At 44.3% G+C, this 16400-nt stretch overlaps 1 protein-coding gene across 1 annotated transcript in view; it reads left to right on the plus strand.

Moving 5' to 3' along the window:
* The window catches only part of HGFAC (HGF activator), a 101103-nt gene that overhangs the window by 12577 nt on the left and 72126 nt on the right, over window positions 1-16400 (plus strand). The window contains exon 4 of the mRNA XM_006262648.4: window positions 5814-5887. Within this exon, the coding sequence (XP_006262710.1) occupies window positions 5814-5887 (74 nt within the window). The remainder of the gene's footprint in view (window positions 1-5813; window positions 5888-16400) is intronic.

Here is a 16400-nt window from a genome sequence, read left to right on the forward strand (position 1 = left end):
CAGTCCACACACACTGTTACTGCGCTTTAATGCCTGCATGTGTAGATACTGGCCTAAACCCGCTAAATTTAATATGATGTAAGTGCATGTGTAGATGCTCCCAGTGTGTCGTTAGCATAGACCTGAGACAATTTTCAGTTGTGCTTTCTATTTTAAAGAACAATTTACAGGTTGGGGGATAAGACAGGAAGAAGGAAAGGTAGATTTTGAACCTCACAGATTAACCAAAGTATATTCATAGGGGAATAGCTGAAGCTGCCTCATTTTGACAAGGCTCATCTGTTTCACTGCAGGCTCTGACCTTTTGGTCAACATTTACTCTTCTCCTCAGCTAAAATACCTGGCACTTACTTTCAGATATCCTGGTGCCAGAAAATTAGGACTGCAAAATGAACAAGAGAGCTGCCTTGTGTATTCTTTAGCAATAGTTGCTAAACAGCACAGGATGAGTGTAGAATAAATCAAGCTCATGGTTTATCAAGCAGGTGTGATCCCTACCTTGCTGCATGGAACTGAGACATGGGCAATGTACAGCAGAGACCTCAAATTGCTGGAGAAGTACTTAGTACTTAGGGTCGGAAGGGACCTAAACAGATCATCAGGTTCGACCCCCCAAAGTACCAGCATGCTGCTTGCGGAAGATGCTTTGAATCCAGTGGGAAGACGGGCACACTGACATTAGCTTCCTCTTGCAAGCAAACACCATGAACATTGAGGCAATGATCATCCAACATCAACTTTGCTGGGCCAGCCATATGAACGCCGCATGCCCCCAGCAGCTGTGGGGGGCATGGTGAGGGTGGTGGTGGTGAGTGGTGACCGCTTGCAGGCACCACTGGCAGTGTCAGTGGTGCCTTTTCATAGGGGGTGCACCGCCACGTTCAGGGGGTGCACGTGCAACTGCGTGCACCCCTTACACATCACCAGTGGCCAGCCACATCATCTGGTTGTCTGACTCCAGACTCCCAAAGCAAGTTTTATTCTCCAGACTCAGTCAAGGCATACTCTCCAGAGGCAGGCAGAGAAAGCACTTCAAGGATGTCCTCAAGGCCAACTTGAAAAATGTAACATTGATATCAACTCATGGGAGACTATCCCTCAGGACTGCCCCAAATGAAGAAAGAGTCTGGTGCAAGGATCTCAGTACTTTTAAACCTTATGATGAAAACAGGAGGTGGAAAAGTGGAAGTGGCAGAAACAGCATGTCACAGACTGAATCAAGACATTTGAGATACCCATCCCACACAGAAACATGTGCTTGAGCTGTAGCAGAGGCTGTTGATCCCAGATAGGCTTTGTCAGGCATCTTTGGACCAACAGATGTGACAGTGATGGAAGACAATCATCCTTGACTGTGATTGCCAGTGAGTGTAGAATAACAAATTCCAAGGGACACTGTTGACAGCTGGGGAGGCGGACAGGAGGAGGACTCTGGTCCTTTTGGCAGTAGCATCTTTTTCCAGGGCCTGTCATAGGAGGTGTTGGTGGCCTGTCCTTGCACAACAGCTAAAACTCAACCTCAGTTCTTCTATTTCACTTGACAAAGTAAAAGAGGTGAGTTAGGAACATTCTCTTCTTTTAAAGCATTTGAGATACTTTGCCTGTTCCCAAAGCTTTCCGATTCTAATAGCTGGCAGGAAAGATGAGTGGTGCTACCAGTATTGAGGGACCTGAATTGCTTCAGCCTCCACAAGAAAAGACTGAGAGGTGATCTTGTGGCTGCCTACAAATTCATTAGCGAGGCGCAGCAAGGAATAGGAGATGCTCTGTTAACCAGGGCTCCCCTTGGAGTAACTAGGAACAATGGCCACAGACTGACAGAGAGCAGATTCAGTTTAGACATCAGGAAGAACTTCTTCACAGTTAGGGTTGCCAGAATCTGGAATGGGTTTCCAAGGGAGGTGGCGCTCTCCCCTACCTTGGAGGTCTTTAAGGTGAAGCTAAACATGCACCTGGCTGGGTTCATCTGACCCCAGCACTCTTTCCTGCCCAGGGCAGGGGGTCGGACTCAATGATCTACTGAGGTCCCTTCTGACCCAAACATCTATAAATCTATGAATACAAATAATAAAACAGACATCAATGGGAGCTGTTCTGGCCTCACAGCCCAAAGTCCCAAACTTATAGTAAAATTCAAAGCAGAACTAAAAACATTTTTTTTAAAAAGTATCTGATCCAAAACTCACTGAAATAAGATTCCAAAACTGGGCTTTAGATTGGGTCTTAAAATGACATTAATGAGAGTTTCTTCATGGTTTATAATTGTAGTTGGATGACGTTTTTTCTTAAAGTCTATGATTGTTCCACAGTTGTAACATGAGACTTAAATTGAGCATTAAGTTTGAAGTTGTCACCAATAGTGTAGTGCTGATAACATTGTTTCAGAAAAGTCTCAGACTGACGTATGTCAGTAATGAGAGGAAAAGAAGAGTCTACAGTTTCTCAACTGGATGATTCCTGGCTTAATAAAGCAACACTGCACTTAAAAAAGCAACATTACTCTGACTAGCTTGTAATGTTGTGTAATGCAAAAGGCTCTGAACAGCTAGCTAAAGATAACAGAGCTACACAAATGTTTTGCGCAATTACTTTAAATAACCAAATTTTATAGGCTCATTGGAATAAAACCACAAATGTAAAAATCTTTCAAATCTGTCCTGTTTAGTAGATAGATGCTAAACACCTTTAATATTAACCCTCCCCCTTTAAATACTGTGTACCATTAGAATTATTGGGCTTGTTATTGCTCCCTTGGCTGGCTTCTCTTTCTTACTGTATCATATCAATTAGAAAGAGGTAGTTAGCCACGTTTCATATTCAGGGCCTTTAAGTACCATCCCTCACACTATCTGTCAAGACTCCTTTTTGGTCCTGCAAGTGGGCACAAATAACAGGCTGTGTTATATATAGACTCAATAGAGTGAGCTTTATAATCAAGTCTGCTACCATCACCAGTATTTTTCTGACAGAAGTGTCATGGCCATTACACAAGGCAGTGTGCAGATAATCAGAAAAAGGCCTCGCTCTCAGGTTACAAGCTAGGTTAAAGGTCAGAGACAAGATGTGAATACAGACAGACAAGTGGAGTAGCTGTTCTGCTAGTCTCAGTAGAATTGAGGGCAAAGGTGCTAACACGACCTTCTCATAAACAAATTGGAGAAACGTGGGCTGGACAAGACTGCTACAAGGTAGACAGACAAATGGCTAGACAGCCGAAAGCGAAGGGTAATTATAAATGGATCCATGTCAGGATGGCAGGAGGTTCCCAGGGACCTCCTGAGGTCCCTTCCAACCCTAATTCTATGACTCCCACAGAAGTCTGTCCTGGGCCCAGTGCTGTTTGTGTTTATTAATGATTTGGATGCTGGCAAACTGGCTGCTGGCAAAGCTTCTTGAGCAAACTGAGAAAGATTGTGAACATGTTGGAGGATAGGAACGCAATTCAGAAGGCTCTTGACAGATTGGAAAGCTGGGTTGGACCTAACAAGATGGAGGTCAGTGCAGACAAATGCAAGGTGCCACAACTCGGGAAGAATAATCAAAAACACAAGTACAAATGGGTGACACCTGGCTAGACATCAGCACGATGAAGAAGGATCTAGGAGTCTTGGTGGATCACAAACTCAGTGTAGTCTGCATTGTGATGTAGGGTGAATGCAGTCTTGGGCTGCATCAATAGAAGCACTAGGTGCAAGACACGGGAGGTGATGGTGCCTTTTTATGCAGCACCAATACTGTGCAATTTTGGGCTCCACATTTTAAAAAGGACATGGACCAGTTAGAGAATGTCCAGAGCTGGGCAGCAAAAGTGTTAAAGGGCTTGGAAAGCAAGTCCTATGAGGAGAGGCTGAAGGAAATAGGCATGTTCAGCTTGTGGAAAAGGCATTTAAGAGCAGACATGATAGCAGTCTTCAAATATCTGAAGAGCTGCTATAAAGAAAAGGGAGAACACATTGTTTCTCTTGCTGCAGAGAGCAGAAAGCGAACCAATGGCTTGAAGCTACAGAAAAGTAGATTTAGATTGGGTATCAGGAAAAATGTCATTGATTGACCAGTGAGGCAATGGAATAGCCTGCCCAGGGCAGCTGTGGAATTTCCATCATTGGAGGTGCTCAAAAAGAGGTTGGACAAGCAATGGTCAGGGGTAATCTAGGAATAGCTATGCCTATCTTCTATTACCACGTGGGGCTGGAAGGGATTTATTGCCCTCCTGTTGCTATATGAGCCAGCACTTGGAAGACTCTCAGGTACTTGGGGTGAGGTTTTGCTCAGGCACTAGGGGTTAAACCAGCTGCCAGATTTACAGTCAGCATTTTTTTTTTCCTTTAATCAGACTGGAAGGGACCATGAGCTTTATTGCCTTTCTCTCTGGTGTAAGATGTGGTTCTCTTCCTGTGACTAGGGATCTACCCAAGTCTCAGCAATCTCACCCTTCACTGCTGATTGGCCAAGGAGCCCCACTGGCTCCATTCTTCATTGCTGATTGGCTGAGAGGACCATCCATTGTGCAGTCCCGCTGCTCACTGATGATTGGCTGAAAGGTGTGGGGCCATACAATGGGCAGCCCTCTCAACCAATCAGTGATGAGCAGTGGCCGGGCGGGGGAGGGTTGGCCACCATCTTGGCTACTCTCCTTTACCCCTCTCCTCACCTCTGGTGGGTTGCAAGGCTGGATGGCAGTGACCTTGATGACCACTGGCTCCCACTGGGGAGCCAGCATCTTATTTTTAGTAAGGTTTTTTTTTTGACTCCACGGATTTCACAGACAATACCCAATTTTGCAGTTTCTGTGAAATTGCAAACTAAGTAGGTCCCTACCTATGATCATCTAATGCTAGATTAATCTAACAAATGGTATGTCATTAAAGGTCTTCCTTGAACTTTATCTGTAACACATTGTAGTTTAAAAAAAATATTTCATAAGCTACTTTGTGGCTGTAGTATGGGAAGAGTGAATGATCCTGTGGATACTTATGGACAATTTTTGCCCATGAATGCAGAAGACAGGATTTGAAGACCTACAAATCTTCTTCTAGTCTTATGTTTCTTTCGGGCAAATCTTGGTTTCTTATGTAGTCCTTCTGACTTCATCAGGAATCCTGTGCTGAGCTCCAGTGAACAGGACTATCATGATGCAAAGGTTTGAGGTTAACTGGAAATCACCCTTGTGCAGTTTATTTCCTCATTTATAATTATTTTTGTCAGGCAAACTAAAAACTAGAAATACTATTAAGGAACAGGAAATAAGACACATTTGCCACAGAAATCAAGGGAAAGTCCCTTTGTTAGGCATCTTTTCTGGTCCCCCAGTTTATTAAAGGTGACCTACGAAAAGCAAAAATGTGTTAGGTTCCGATTCCTTTACAAGGAATAAAGGGAGACCTACTTTTTCCCTAGACTTTTAGTTATGTCCTTTTTTTACCTCAGAAATATCAGGAAAATCAAATCAGAGTTTTCCTGGTTTTGCTGGAGGAATTTTTTGGATCTCAGTTCAGATCCACATCTCTTTCTCAATTTATCTTTAACTGAAAAGAGGTGGGGCACTGCAATTTTAACATAGCCATCTTTTTCTGTAGTATTTTTTTTACAGATAGTTGCTAATAATAATAAATAATAAATAATAATAGTAGATCACAAACATGGGCTATTTTTACAAATCCATTCTGCAGATTACACCTGTTATTGTTCTTGCTACAGCTGAAATTAAAATAAATGGAAAAGTATGTGTTATTAGTTCGTGCTGATCAGGTTTGAAGGACATTCTTGTTTCAACTGATCCCATATGTTGTTTAAAGCACTTTCTGTTCTTTCAGGTGTTCAACTACACACAACTATGATCGTGACAGGACCTGGGGCTATTGTGCCTCTGCAGCTAGAAAGCAAATAGGTAAGGCAAGTAATTAAGGACTTTAACAACAGGCCTCTAGAAAAATGTGGTTGCCTGATGATGTATAGCATTTGCTTATTCAGTATGTACACACATTCATTAATGTGCGGTATTACGGGGCATTAAGTTTATTACCTGTAGGAACAGGTACTGACTTAATGTGCCATAATTGGTGCTACTACACTTTGTGCAGATGAATGAGTTTTTTTTGTGCTGTTAATGTACATTATGACTAAGTCTACTACACATTAGCATGGTTTTTGCCAGCTGCACTGATGCGCAGCAGAATTAGTTTTCTGTGCATTAAACATTTTGTGTGGACACGCCCACTGTTCTTAGATTATGGTGATTTATTTTCTGTATGGGAGATGTGGAAGTTGCTTTGCAGACAAGCAAACAGACAAGTGCCCTATTCTGAGGATCTTGTACTTGAACTTGGACATGGTATGGGAAAGGATGTGGATTACACAGAATAAGGTCTTTTGGTCATTTAGTTTTCAATGAGAATACAATGGGGTTGATCCTTTACCAGTCTATACTGGTGTACCTCCATGGAGGCTGTCTATGCCAATTTACAGCAGCTGATAAATAAGATATAATATGTATATATTATATATAAACATAACCATATGTAATAAGACATTAAGATGTTAAATAATGCTATACTGTTACACTTAAGACTTTTAAATGTATAAATCACTGTTAAAAAGCAAAGCTTGCCATTTGCCCATCACTCTAGCATTGGGAAAAGGTGTAATGCATTTACTTGGTATATGTCAGAGGGAATTGAAGCAGGACAATGGACATGTACATCTGTATTATCCTGGGACAAAATGCTTTTTCCCAGGACAAGAGTGATATCTGTTTATAGCCAAAGTGTCTTCAGGAGTGGTGCTCTTGTGTGCACACAAGAAACAGTCTTGACAAGTTAAAGCCATGAGTTTAATGATTCTCAATTGAAAGCCCTGCCATAAGAGCACTAAAGGTAAGCATTGCATGCTGAGTTTCCTTCATGCTATTTTGTGTCATTTGATGATTTATGGGGTTAAACAATATTCTAAATGTCTAGCAGGGGGCAAATTAAACCATATCAAACAAATCTGTCAGTGTTGCTTGACTATTTTTTCCATACAGACAATTGACACAAGGCAACTACTTTGCCATTTGGAGGAAGGAACAGTATCTTGTGCTTTTAGAGGAATACATTAATTTCATGTGATGTGCCAAGGACTGGCTTCTGCAAAAGAAGTGTCTGTTTTTGGGGTCCCTAGTTCTGATGCTCATATGACCTTTAGCACTGAAGACCTGAGCACCTCACGATCTTTAATGTATTTATCCTCAAAACAAATGGGAGACATCCACATTTTATAGATCAGAAGCCAAGCCTATGTGTTGAAGGTCACCAAGGACCTCTGTGGTAAAGCAGGGACTTGAACCCAGGGCTCCCAAGCTCTTTTAATAGATTTTCATAGATTTCATAGACATTAGGGCTGGAAGAAACCTCGTAAGATCATTGTGTCCAACCCCCTGCCCAAGGGGCAGGAAGACAGCTGGGGTTAAATTATCCCAGCAAGATAGGCATCCAAGTGTTTCTTAAAAGTGTCCAGAGTAGGTGCTTGCACCACTTCAGGGGGAAGTCTATTCCAGGCTCTGGGGACTCGGATGGTAAAGATGTTTTTTCTTATGTCAAGCCTAAAACGGGTTTCCCGAAGTTTTTGACTGTTAGATCTTGTCTTTCCTTGGAGTGCCCTGGTGAACAGATGTTCTTCCAGTTCCTGACGCACACCCCTTATGTACTTATAGGCCCTTTTGTTTGGACTCTTCTCACTGAACTGCAAGCTGGTCCTGTTTCCCTCCATTACAGCTGGGCAGGATTATAAAGCAGGCTTTGGTTTGCCTCTGCTTTTCCAGATTTTCTTCAAACAGTTATGCTTTTTAAAGGCACAGAAATATTTTCCTCATCATCTTAGACATGTAGATCTTCCGCTGTTAGCTGCCCTTCCTCTATACCTCACAGAAACAGTAAACCTTCACAGTAGAATTTCTTATGAAGAATTCATTTGTGAAGAAAAAGGTAGTGTTCTTCTGACAGCTTCAAAGACAAGGAACTAGAAGTATTTATTGAACACATAGCTAGAAACAATGAAAGAGGTAGTTAACTGAATAGTGTCAAGGTTTCCACACAGATTTTATATAACGTTGAGCCACAATACTGTACCACACTTAATTGTTATTGTCTGTATACAATAGGAGATAAAGATCCATGGCTAGCTCTCTCTTTAGACAGAAGTTGCTTTGGACCCAGTTGGTGCTAAGAAGGCCAAAGCCTATTCAGGAAGGTAAAATGGTGACAGAGTGACATCTGTGAGACATGGGCATTTCTACTGGGGACAGAAGCGGGACATGATTGAGAGCCCTAAGGCTTAAAAAAGGGCCATTTGGGCCACAGGTGGTGACCACCAGCTCACAGTACCAGCCAGGCACCAGGAGGTCTGCTGGGGCAGAGAGAGACACTCACAGGGAGCTGAGTATATTTCAGTTAGTGAGCTGAGGACCCACAGACCCTAAGAGATTGGTAGATGACAGTGAGAGCACACTCGGACTCAGGGACAGCCTCCCAATCAATATCATAGGAACATCAAGGCATGGCAGGAAAAATGAACAGGGGAGGTTATATAGAGGACTGGGAGTGAAGGCAGAATTAGGGTGTCCCTAGGGGTTGCCATGGTTGCCCTAGGGTCTGTTCTGCCACATGGGCATCAATTGTTACTATTTCAGTTCCTGCTCCAAAGACTGTTTACACAATTTACATAAACTAGTCATTGGATAACATAAATTAACAGTCACCGGAGCAGGGGGTGGGGCCAGGACTCTCTCTGGCACCAATGCCTATCCTAATCACTCAGTTATAGCCAGGTTCTCCCTTCCTCTGTCTCTCTGGCTCAGTGAATCTTGAATTCTTTTATTTCCAGTGGTCCATCTCCAACGTGGGCTGGTGGTTCTGTCAGTCCCCTGCGAGTCGGAAGAGGTGGGAGGGTATGAACACTCTTAGACAAGGGAGGGTATTGAATCCTGACTCTCCTGTGTCCTGGGTGAGTGCCTTAATCACTGAACTGTTATAAAAGGTGAGCTCACTCTCACTTCCTCATTCAGCTGGTCTTTAAAAGAAGACAGCAGAACTTGATCCAAGGTGGTATAGGGAGTGTGGGGGGAGAGGGGAAGAGAAAGGTACAGTAGTGAAGTTGCACCCCCTTTGATCCCTGCATTATCCAAACTTTAAAGCCAGCTGCCTGAGAGGGGCAGCAGCATTTCTATATAGGCAGCACATCAGTTTATTGTCATCTGGCAGAGGAAATAGCATGACCACGAAGGTGGCAGAGGGTAGTACCCTGACCACGTAGGTGCCTTACCAATGGCTTTGTGTAGTGAAGGGTGCACCTTTGTCTGCTTGTAGATAGGACTCCCTACAAGAGCCTCATAGTTAGCTTCCCACTGGCCAGCTTCCAGTGGGAGGATCTTGGCTACACGCTGACTTTATGGAAATGGGAGACTCCTTCCTAGCTTGTTCCTGCAGCCATATGGTTGAAGGCAAGCAAAACCTGGGGGCATCTGAACCCCAAGCCTCTGGGCTTGGGCATGCACGTAGGATGCCTGCCAAAGGATTTGAAAATATCTGAAGCTCCAGACTGGGATGGAGGATACTTGCTGGTAGCAGGGCCACATGTAGTTCCTGATAGTACTGTGCAAGGCTTCGGACAGAGCTTCGGATCCAGAGAAGCTTTGGATGCTTTGGGGTCCAAAGCAACACATCTGGGTCAAAGCGCTGGCCTTGTTCAGCTTCCCAAAGTGGTTCAGAGCTTTTGAAGAGCTTCGGAGCTGCCTCGGAGATCTGGCCGTAGGGTCTAATGGGGAAGCAATAAAATATCTATAACTTTGTTGTTTTATGTCTGATTTGGATGAAATTTTCAGGGGTGGTAGACTCTGCAGAGAGGATGAAGCCTACTCAGTTTCAAGAAGATAGGTGTAGGGGCTTGGGGGAACTGCACCCCAAATTCTTGAAAGCAAAACTCATGTCACGTCTAGGCGTTACAACATAGTGGGGTGAAAACTGCAGGGGTGGTAGCTCTTACTGAGGCCACAAAGCCTGCCAAGTTTCAAGAAGATTGGTGTGGGGTTTGGGGGGAACTGCCCCTCAAGCTGCGGACAAGCAAAACTCGTGCCATGGGTGCTTGTAGGATTGACTGTCTGTCTTGGTGTGGGGAGGGGAGACACTACTGCAGGCCTGGCTGCTAAGCTACTGTGTTACCAGTTACCAGTCAATCAATCATGATTCACTCAGGGGCCGGCTCAATACACAGGACCTAGCTACTACATAAGGACATAACGAGCATCAATTAGCACCTACAAAACCAGGCTAAGGAGAGGAAAGAATCAATACAGACAATCCACTGCCCCAAGACAGAGAAAGTCTTGGCACCAGTTTTGCCTGTCAGCAGCTGGGGGTGCAGGGTCCCGGACTCCCCCTGCACCGATCTCCTCCACAGCTGGCAGGTCTTCATGTTCCACTATTGAAAATATCCTTTTTCCTGCAGTTTTGCTTTCTATTAGCCATTCTTGGTAACATTGCTCATGTATTTCACAGCCCTGCAGACTTTTTTTTAGCTTTAGCTAAAACCTTAACTGAGATGTGGTAATATTAACTCAGGTGTAAAAAGGGCTGATACCAAAGTGTTGGAGGCATGATCAAGACACTCAAGAATACTAGATTTTGTTTTACAGATTTAAATGAGAGAGGTACATTTAACTAATGACTAAAGGACTAATGACACAATATCTTTTGACTATTTTTTGCCTACTTGATTGTATTTTTTAAAACTTAATATATAATCTAGGAAACGAGTTCATTTTCCAATAGGTATATTGGTTTTTGCTTTGATCTGAAACTGAATAATATGGGTCGATGCTGCTAGCATATTAGTAAAGCTTCTGGTTTCTCCTTAACTGGGGAAAAACATGTCATGCAGTATGTGATGATGCACCACACCACCTACACCTCACTTTTGAAAATCCTGGATTTTCCCATGGAAGAGATCACCTCAATCAGTCTTAAATAACACGGGCCTTTAGCATCAGGAGAGAGCTCTGGGCCATGAGACCTCAGGGGAGGGAGGTACCTTGTAACAGTAGTGAAGGCTTAAGGCACACTCTTGTCCTCAGTGTTTGTTGGTTAGCTCTTGGCAGCACCACACTAAACGTGGATTTTTGTGGTTCCTAAGGGAGCTCAGGGGCTGAAGGCAGGGCTTGTTCATTCCCCATCAGCAGTGGGTCCCAGGGAGCTCTGGGCTGAGCATACCCTGCCCACTTGAGTTTGCTGATGTAATCCACAGCCAGATGTTTACCAGTGGGGATGCTCTAAGCTTGTCCTCAATAACCACTCTTGCAAGGCCTTTGGAAAATAGAAAACAGGTGCACTAGTGGCTTGCTGGCTCTGAAGTGCACTGGTGTACTTGTCATTTGGGACATACTGCTGCTGTGGTAGGATGACCATAAGGACTAATGGGAAACTTGGGACACTGCTTCCCCCCCTCCCCCTCCCAAGTCAACTGTGCTGCTGCAGGCAGAGGCAGAGGCAGGGGTGGGTGGCATGGCACCTTAGGCAGGTGGGTAGCTGTAGGGCTTGCCTGGCATGCCATGCTGCTCTGCCTCTCTGCCAGACTGCGCCATGCGCCCTTGTGTTTCCAGGATGCTCATTTTAATTCTCACCAGCTGTCAGAAACTGGCCTCTGAAATCCAGGATTGTCTCAGCTAAACTGGGATGGACGGTACCCTAGGTATAAACAATCCTCTGTGCTCTGGATTCCACTATGGAGGCCACATACCTTCCAGTTAGGTATTGCAGTGCTCAGCACTGTAGTGCCTGTATCCTTGTTTGGATCAGAGCCTAAGTGCTTGTGGAGAAAAAAATGCTTTTCTTCCTCTCCTGTATTATTTTGTGACATAACCTGCCTTGTTTACACTGCAGAATTCAAGCCAGACACTGTCATATCTTAGATGTTCTCTCCCTGTTTGAATTTATGGACCTTTGAACGAGTTACATGGTTTGTTTGTAGGTTCAGCTGCCTGCTAGCAAACAGCCCTCCACCCTGTCAGGGATTTTACCGCCCAAACAGCTTGCAGTGCATCAACATGCTAGAAAAAAACAAAACTCTGGTTGAATCACAGACTGAGTCTGAAATTAAGTGGAGGGCAACAGTGGCACCTGGAATTTAACAGCTTTAAAATATTTCCCAAACTGGCTTTGAAGCGGGTTCATGATGAATTGGAGGCAAATACTTGTGACTTTAAACAAAATGAATAATAACATACATTTATTTGTCATGCATTTGTCAGACAGAGACAGACATAAAAAGTTCATACTTAAAGGAGCCAAGCTATGACAGTTTCATATGCTGCTTATTTATTATCAAGTATTTTTATTGCTCCCTGGTTTTAAAATGTTGGAAGCGACACACAATAATAGCTGCAAACCCTTCAAAAAGCCTCTCACTGTCAGGGTGAAGCCTAGCTGATAATTCACTTTTAAAGAGGATTCCCTTTCTTATGTGTTGGAAGGAGACTTCTAAGGCTGCTGTTAAATTTCTCTCCTTTCAAGAATCCAGTGTCAGCTGCTGTGTGCTGGGAGGCAGGTGCAGGATAATCAAATAATTTATATTTTCCTTCCCAAAACACTGCTTTGATTTGGGGTACGGGGCCATTTGTGATTCTTAATAATCCTGAAAATTCTCACTCTTGGTTTTAGGTGTAAATTGAATTGAGAAGGAGGTTCTTGCTTCCTTTCTTTCTCCTTGCATTTACTTGCTCTTTTATTTGTGGTCCATTTTTTCGACTTTCTCTCTTTACATCTTCTTGACCTTACTCCTTTCCTCTTTTTCTCTCTGCCTCTTTAAGTTTTTTCTGTTCTCTCCATCTTTTTTCTTTTCTGGCCAGGATCCTGCAGTGATTTCCTCTCTCTGGATTCTTACATCTTACTGCTCCTTCCTCATTTTCCTCCTTTCCGAAGTTCCTTGTTTGTCTCCTTTCCTTGCCTCCGCATTTGACCCTGTCTTCACACTAACATCATGCTTCCTGTCTTTCTTGCGTACTGTGCCTGCCTCTTACATCCTAGGCTTAATCCCTAGAGTTTGTGATTCATGCCAGCCAGGGCCTGAACTGGCCCAGAACATATCTCTTTGGCTTTCTGGCCTCCACAGGGTGCATTAGTGAAATGAGACCAGCCTGGAATTCACTTCTGGCTCATCCTTCCCTGCTACCAAATGCAGAATTTGATAAAATGGTAAAAAAAAACCCCATAGGAAATGACTCATGCTTGATTGAATGTTATTGATCTTGAGAGTAATTTGTATGTAGAACACTATTGGCTTCAGTGCTGATAGATTCTCTCTTGCTGCTTGCTGCTCTTTGGAGACATGGTTATTCAGACCTATGTCTCTACCTGCCCCACTTCTCCCAGTGCCAAGTGTGTTTTATTTCCCTTGTTCTGCTTGTCATGCTTCAGCATGTCTGAGTTCTTCTGGAGCTGCCAGCTTCTCTGCAGTATAGCAGCCCCCTCGCCTCCTAGCAGGCGTCCTTAGGGCCTTGTTACACCTTACACTGTAAGCCAAACAAATGTTAATTGACTTAGTGTTGTTCAGTTTAGTGGAGCCACTTTAGGGCACTTGTACATGTGATGTTTTGCCCATGTACACATGATGAAATGTGAACTAACCATTTGGCTAGCATAATGGCATCACTATGTACATGTGCATGAGGTTTTGTCATGTCAAACTGACTTGGAGCGTGGCAACTTAGACTACCTCCGAAGTACTTTAGTTTGATCATGGCAAATTGTCCCATTGTGGACAAAAAATCTGTCACGTGTATGTGTCACATACATGTCAGATCTCCAAATTGTATGTCCTAAGCCCTCTTGGCCACCAGGTGCCACTACAATTCACTGGTACTTTCCAGGTTTTTTGTGTAATTAATATTTTAGAACACCAGGTGTAGCTGCAGAGCCCAACATGGATCAATCTTCTGCTGACCTCCCTTTTTAATTTCATTAATTAAATTAAATAATTATTGAAAATAAACCTTTTTGTGTTAGTAGTTTCCAAATTCAGTCTATTGACAGCTAGAGGGTGTCATAGATTCATAGATGATTGGGTTGGAAGGGACCTTAGCAGATCATCAAGTCCAACCCCCTGCCCTCCACAGAAAAGAGGACTGGGGTCAGCTGACCCCAGCCAGGTATATATCTAGCCTCCTCTTAAAGACCCCCAAGGCAGTGGAGAGCACCATCTCCCTTGGAAGCCCATTCCAGATTTTGGCAACCCTTACCGTCAAGAAATTCTTCCTGATGTCTAATCTAAATCTGCTCTCCATCAGTTTGTGGCCGTTGTTCCTAATTATTCCAAGGGGTGCCCTGGTAAATAGAGCATCTCCTATACCTTGCTGTCCCCCCATGATGAATTTGTAGGCAGCTACAAGATCACCTCTCAGCCTCACCTTTCAGCCTTCTCTTGTGGAGGCTAAAGAGATCCAGGGCCCTCAATCTCTCCTCGTAGGGCTTTGCCTACAAGACCCTAACCATATAAGTGGCCTCCTCTGAACCCTCTCGAGGTTGTCCACATCCCTCTTGAAGTGCGGGGCCCAAAACTGGACGCAGTACTCCAACTGTGGCCTGACCAATGCCGCATAAAGGGAAAGTATCACCTCCTTGGATCTGTTTGTCATGCACCTGCTAATGCATGATAAAGTGCAGTTAGCTTTACCGATCACTTTGTCACACTGACTACTCACGTTCATCTTAGAGTCAACAGTGACTCCAATATCCCTTTCTGCTGCTTTGCTGCTGAGAAGGTCTTTCCCCAGGTTGTAAGAGTGCTGGTGATTCCTTCTCCCTAGGTGCAGCACCTTGCATTCACTAGCTAATCGCCTGAGCACAGTGACGTTAGCCTTTCTGAAGTCTAGCACTTCTGCCCTACTGGTTATATTTCCCACCCTACACTGGATAGTGAATTCAGTCAAGTGATGGTCACTGTCCCCTAGGCTACCTTGTATCAGTAGATCCCCCCACCAAATCATCCCCTGTAGCCAGGACCAAGTCCAGTAAGGCGTTTCCCCTAGTGGGACCATATACCTCCTGTGTTAGGTGAAGGTCCGGTGTGCAGGTTAAGAACCTACATGAATGGTTGGATCTAGCTGACTGCTCCTCCCCACAGATATCCGTGTCAGTGTGTTGAAGACCGGGGTGCTTGGACTAAACCAGGCACCCAGGAGCACAGGGGAACAGCCACATTCATGAAAATCAGTACCTTCATTATGACAGGAATAGAGATACTGAAATTATACTTAAGTAAAATATGTGAATTAATAAAACTAAACAGCTGTCACTAATCTGCACATTATGCGAGCTGTAGTTTAGTGTCCCCTGCTGTAATTTAGTACTAAGAGGTCAGCAGGGTTGAACTGTTATGCAGTGCCCCCTACCATATTTAACTTTAAATAGGGGTTCAATCTTTTTCTCTCTGGAGCCCGGCCTCCCACACTGCCCCCACTGGGCACTGTCTGAGCTCTGAAAAGGATCAGGCCTCTTGGAAATCAGGCAGTGTCTGGACAGCTGCAAGCAGTGCAGGGGGCAAGCTCTGGGGAAAAAAGTATCAGGCCCCTCAGAGCTCAGGCAGTGCCCAGCCAGCTGGCAGCTTCACCCCCCTACACTGCCCCTACCTGGGCTGCTGGCTGGTTGGGCACTGTGTGAACTCTAAGGAGCTAGATCCTTTTTTCTCCGGAGCTCACCCCACCCATGTCACCATTAGTGAGAGCAGTGAGCTGGTCTGGGTGGCGGCGGGAGACACCACAGCTGCTGGGCACTCTGGGGCTGCAGCTCTTGCTCTGTCTGATGTCTTTGGGGAGTGAGGCGCCATGCCCAGCCTCACTGCACTCTGGCATCCCTGCTCACCCTGACTCTGGTGGGGCCACTGCATCCTGGGATGCTGGAGGACTTCAACTTGGGTGGAATAGGTGTAGGGAGTGGCCACACCTTCATGGAACAGGAGTGGATTAGATATAACCCTGTCCTGAAATGGCACAATTTAAAAATGCATAAAAAGTGCCTTAAGCCATTAAAGGTGTTAATTTGTAGCCAGTCCAGGGGCTAAGAGCTCCATAGGCAGCCTAAACTTACTGTGTAACAAGGCCCTTACTCTTTTGCTGGCTCTAGCCTTGCTCAGGATATGTAGCTCCCTCTAGAGAATGAACAAGGGATTATCACACTCAGAATAGCTGGTAAGTTCTGCCAACAGGAATTACCAGTTTAATTTGAATCCTGCCAAAATTTGTACTACATTTATTTTTCTCTCAATAGTTTTCCTGTAATTTTCATTTTGAGTGGCAGTGATTGTTGCTTCTGAATGTGGCTACTGCATCTTCTTTAGGTTTGAAGCTTCTTTTAAATTTACAGGTGTGCATTTCCCCT

The sequence above is a fragment of the Alligator mississippiensis genome, chromosome 2 (genome assembly GCF_030867095.1).
Source record: "Alligator mississippiensis isolate rAllMis1 chromosome 2, rAllMis1, whole genome shotgun sequence".
Taxonomy (NCBI): Eukaryota; Metazoa; Chordata; order Crocodylia; family Alligatoridae; genus Alligator; species Alligator mississippiensis.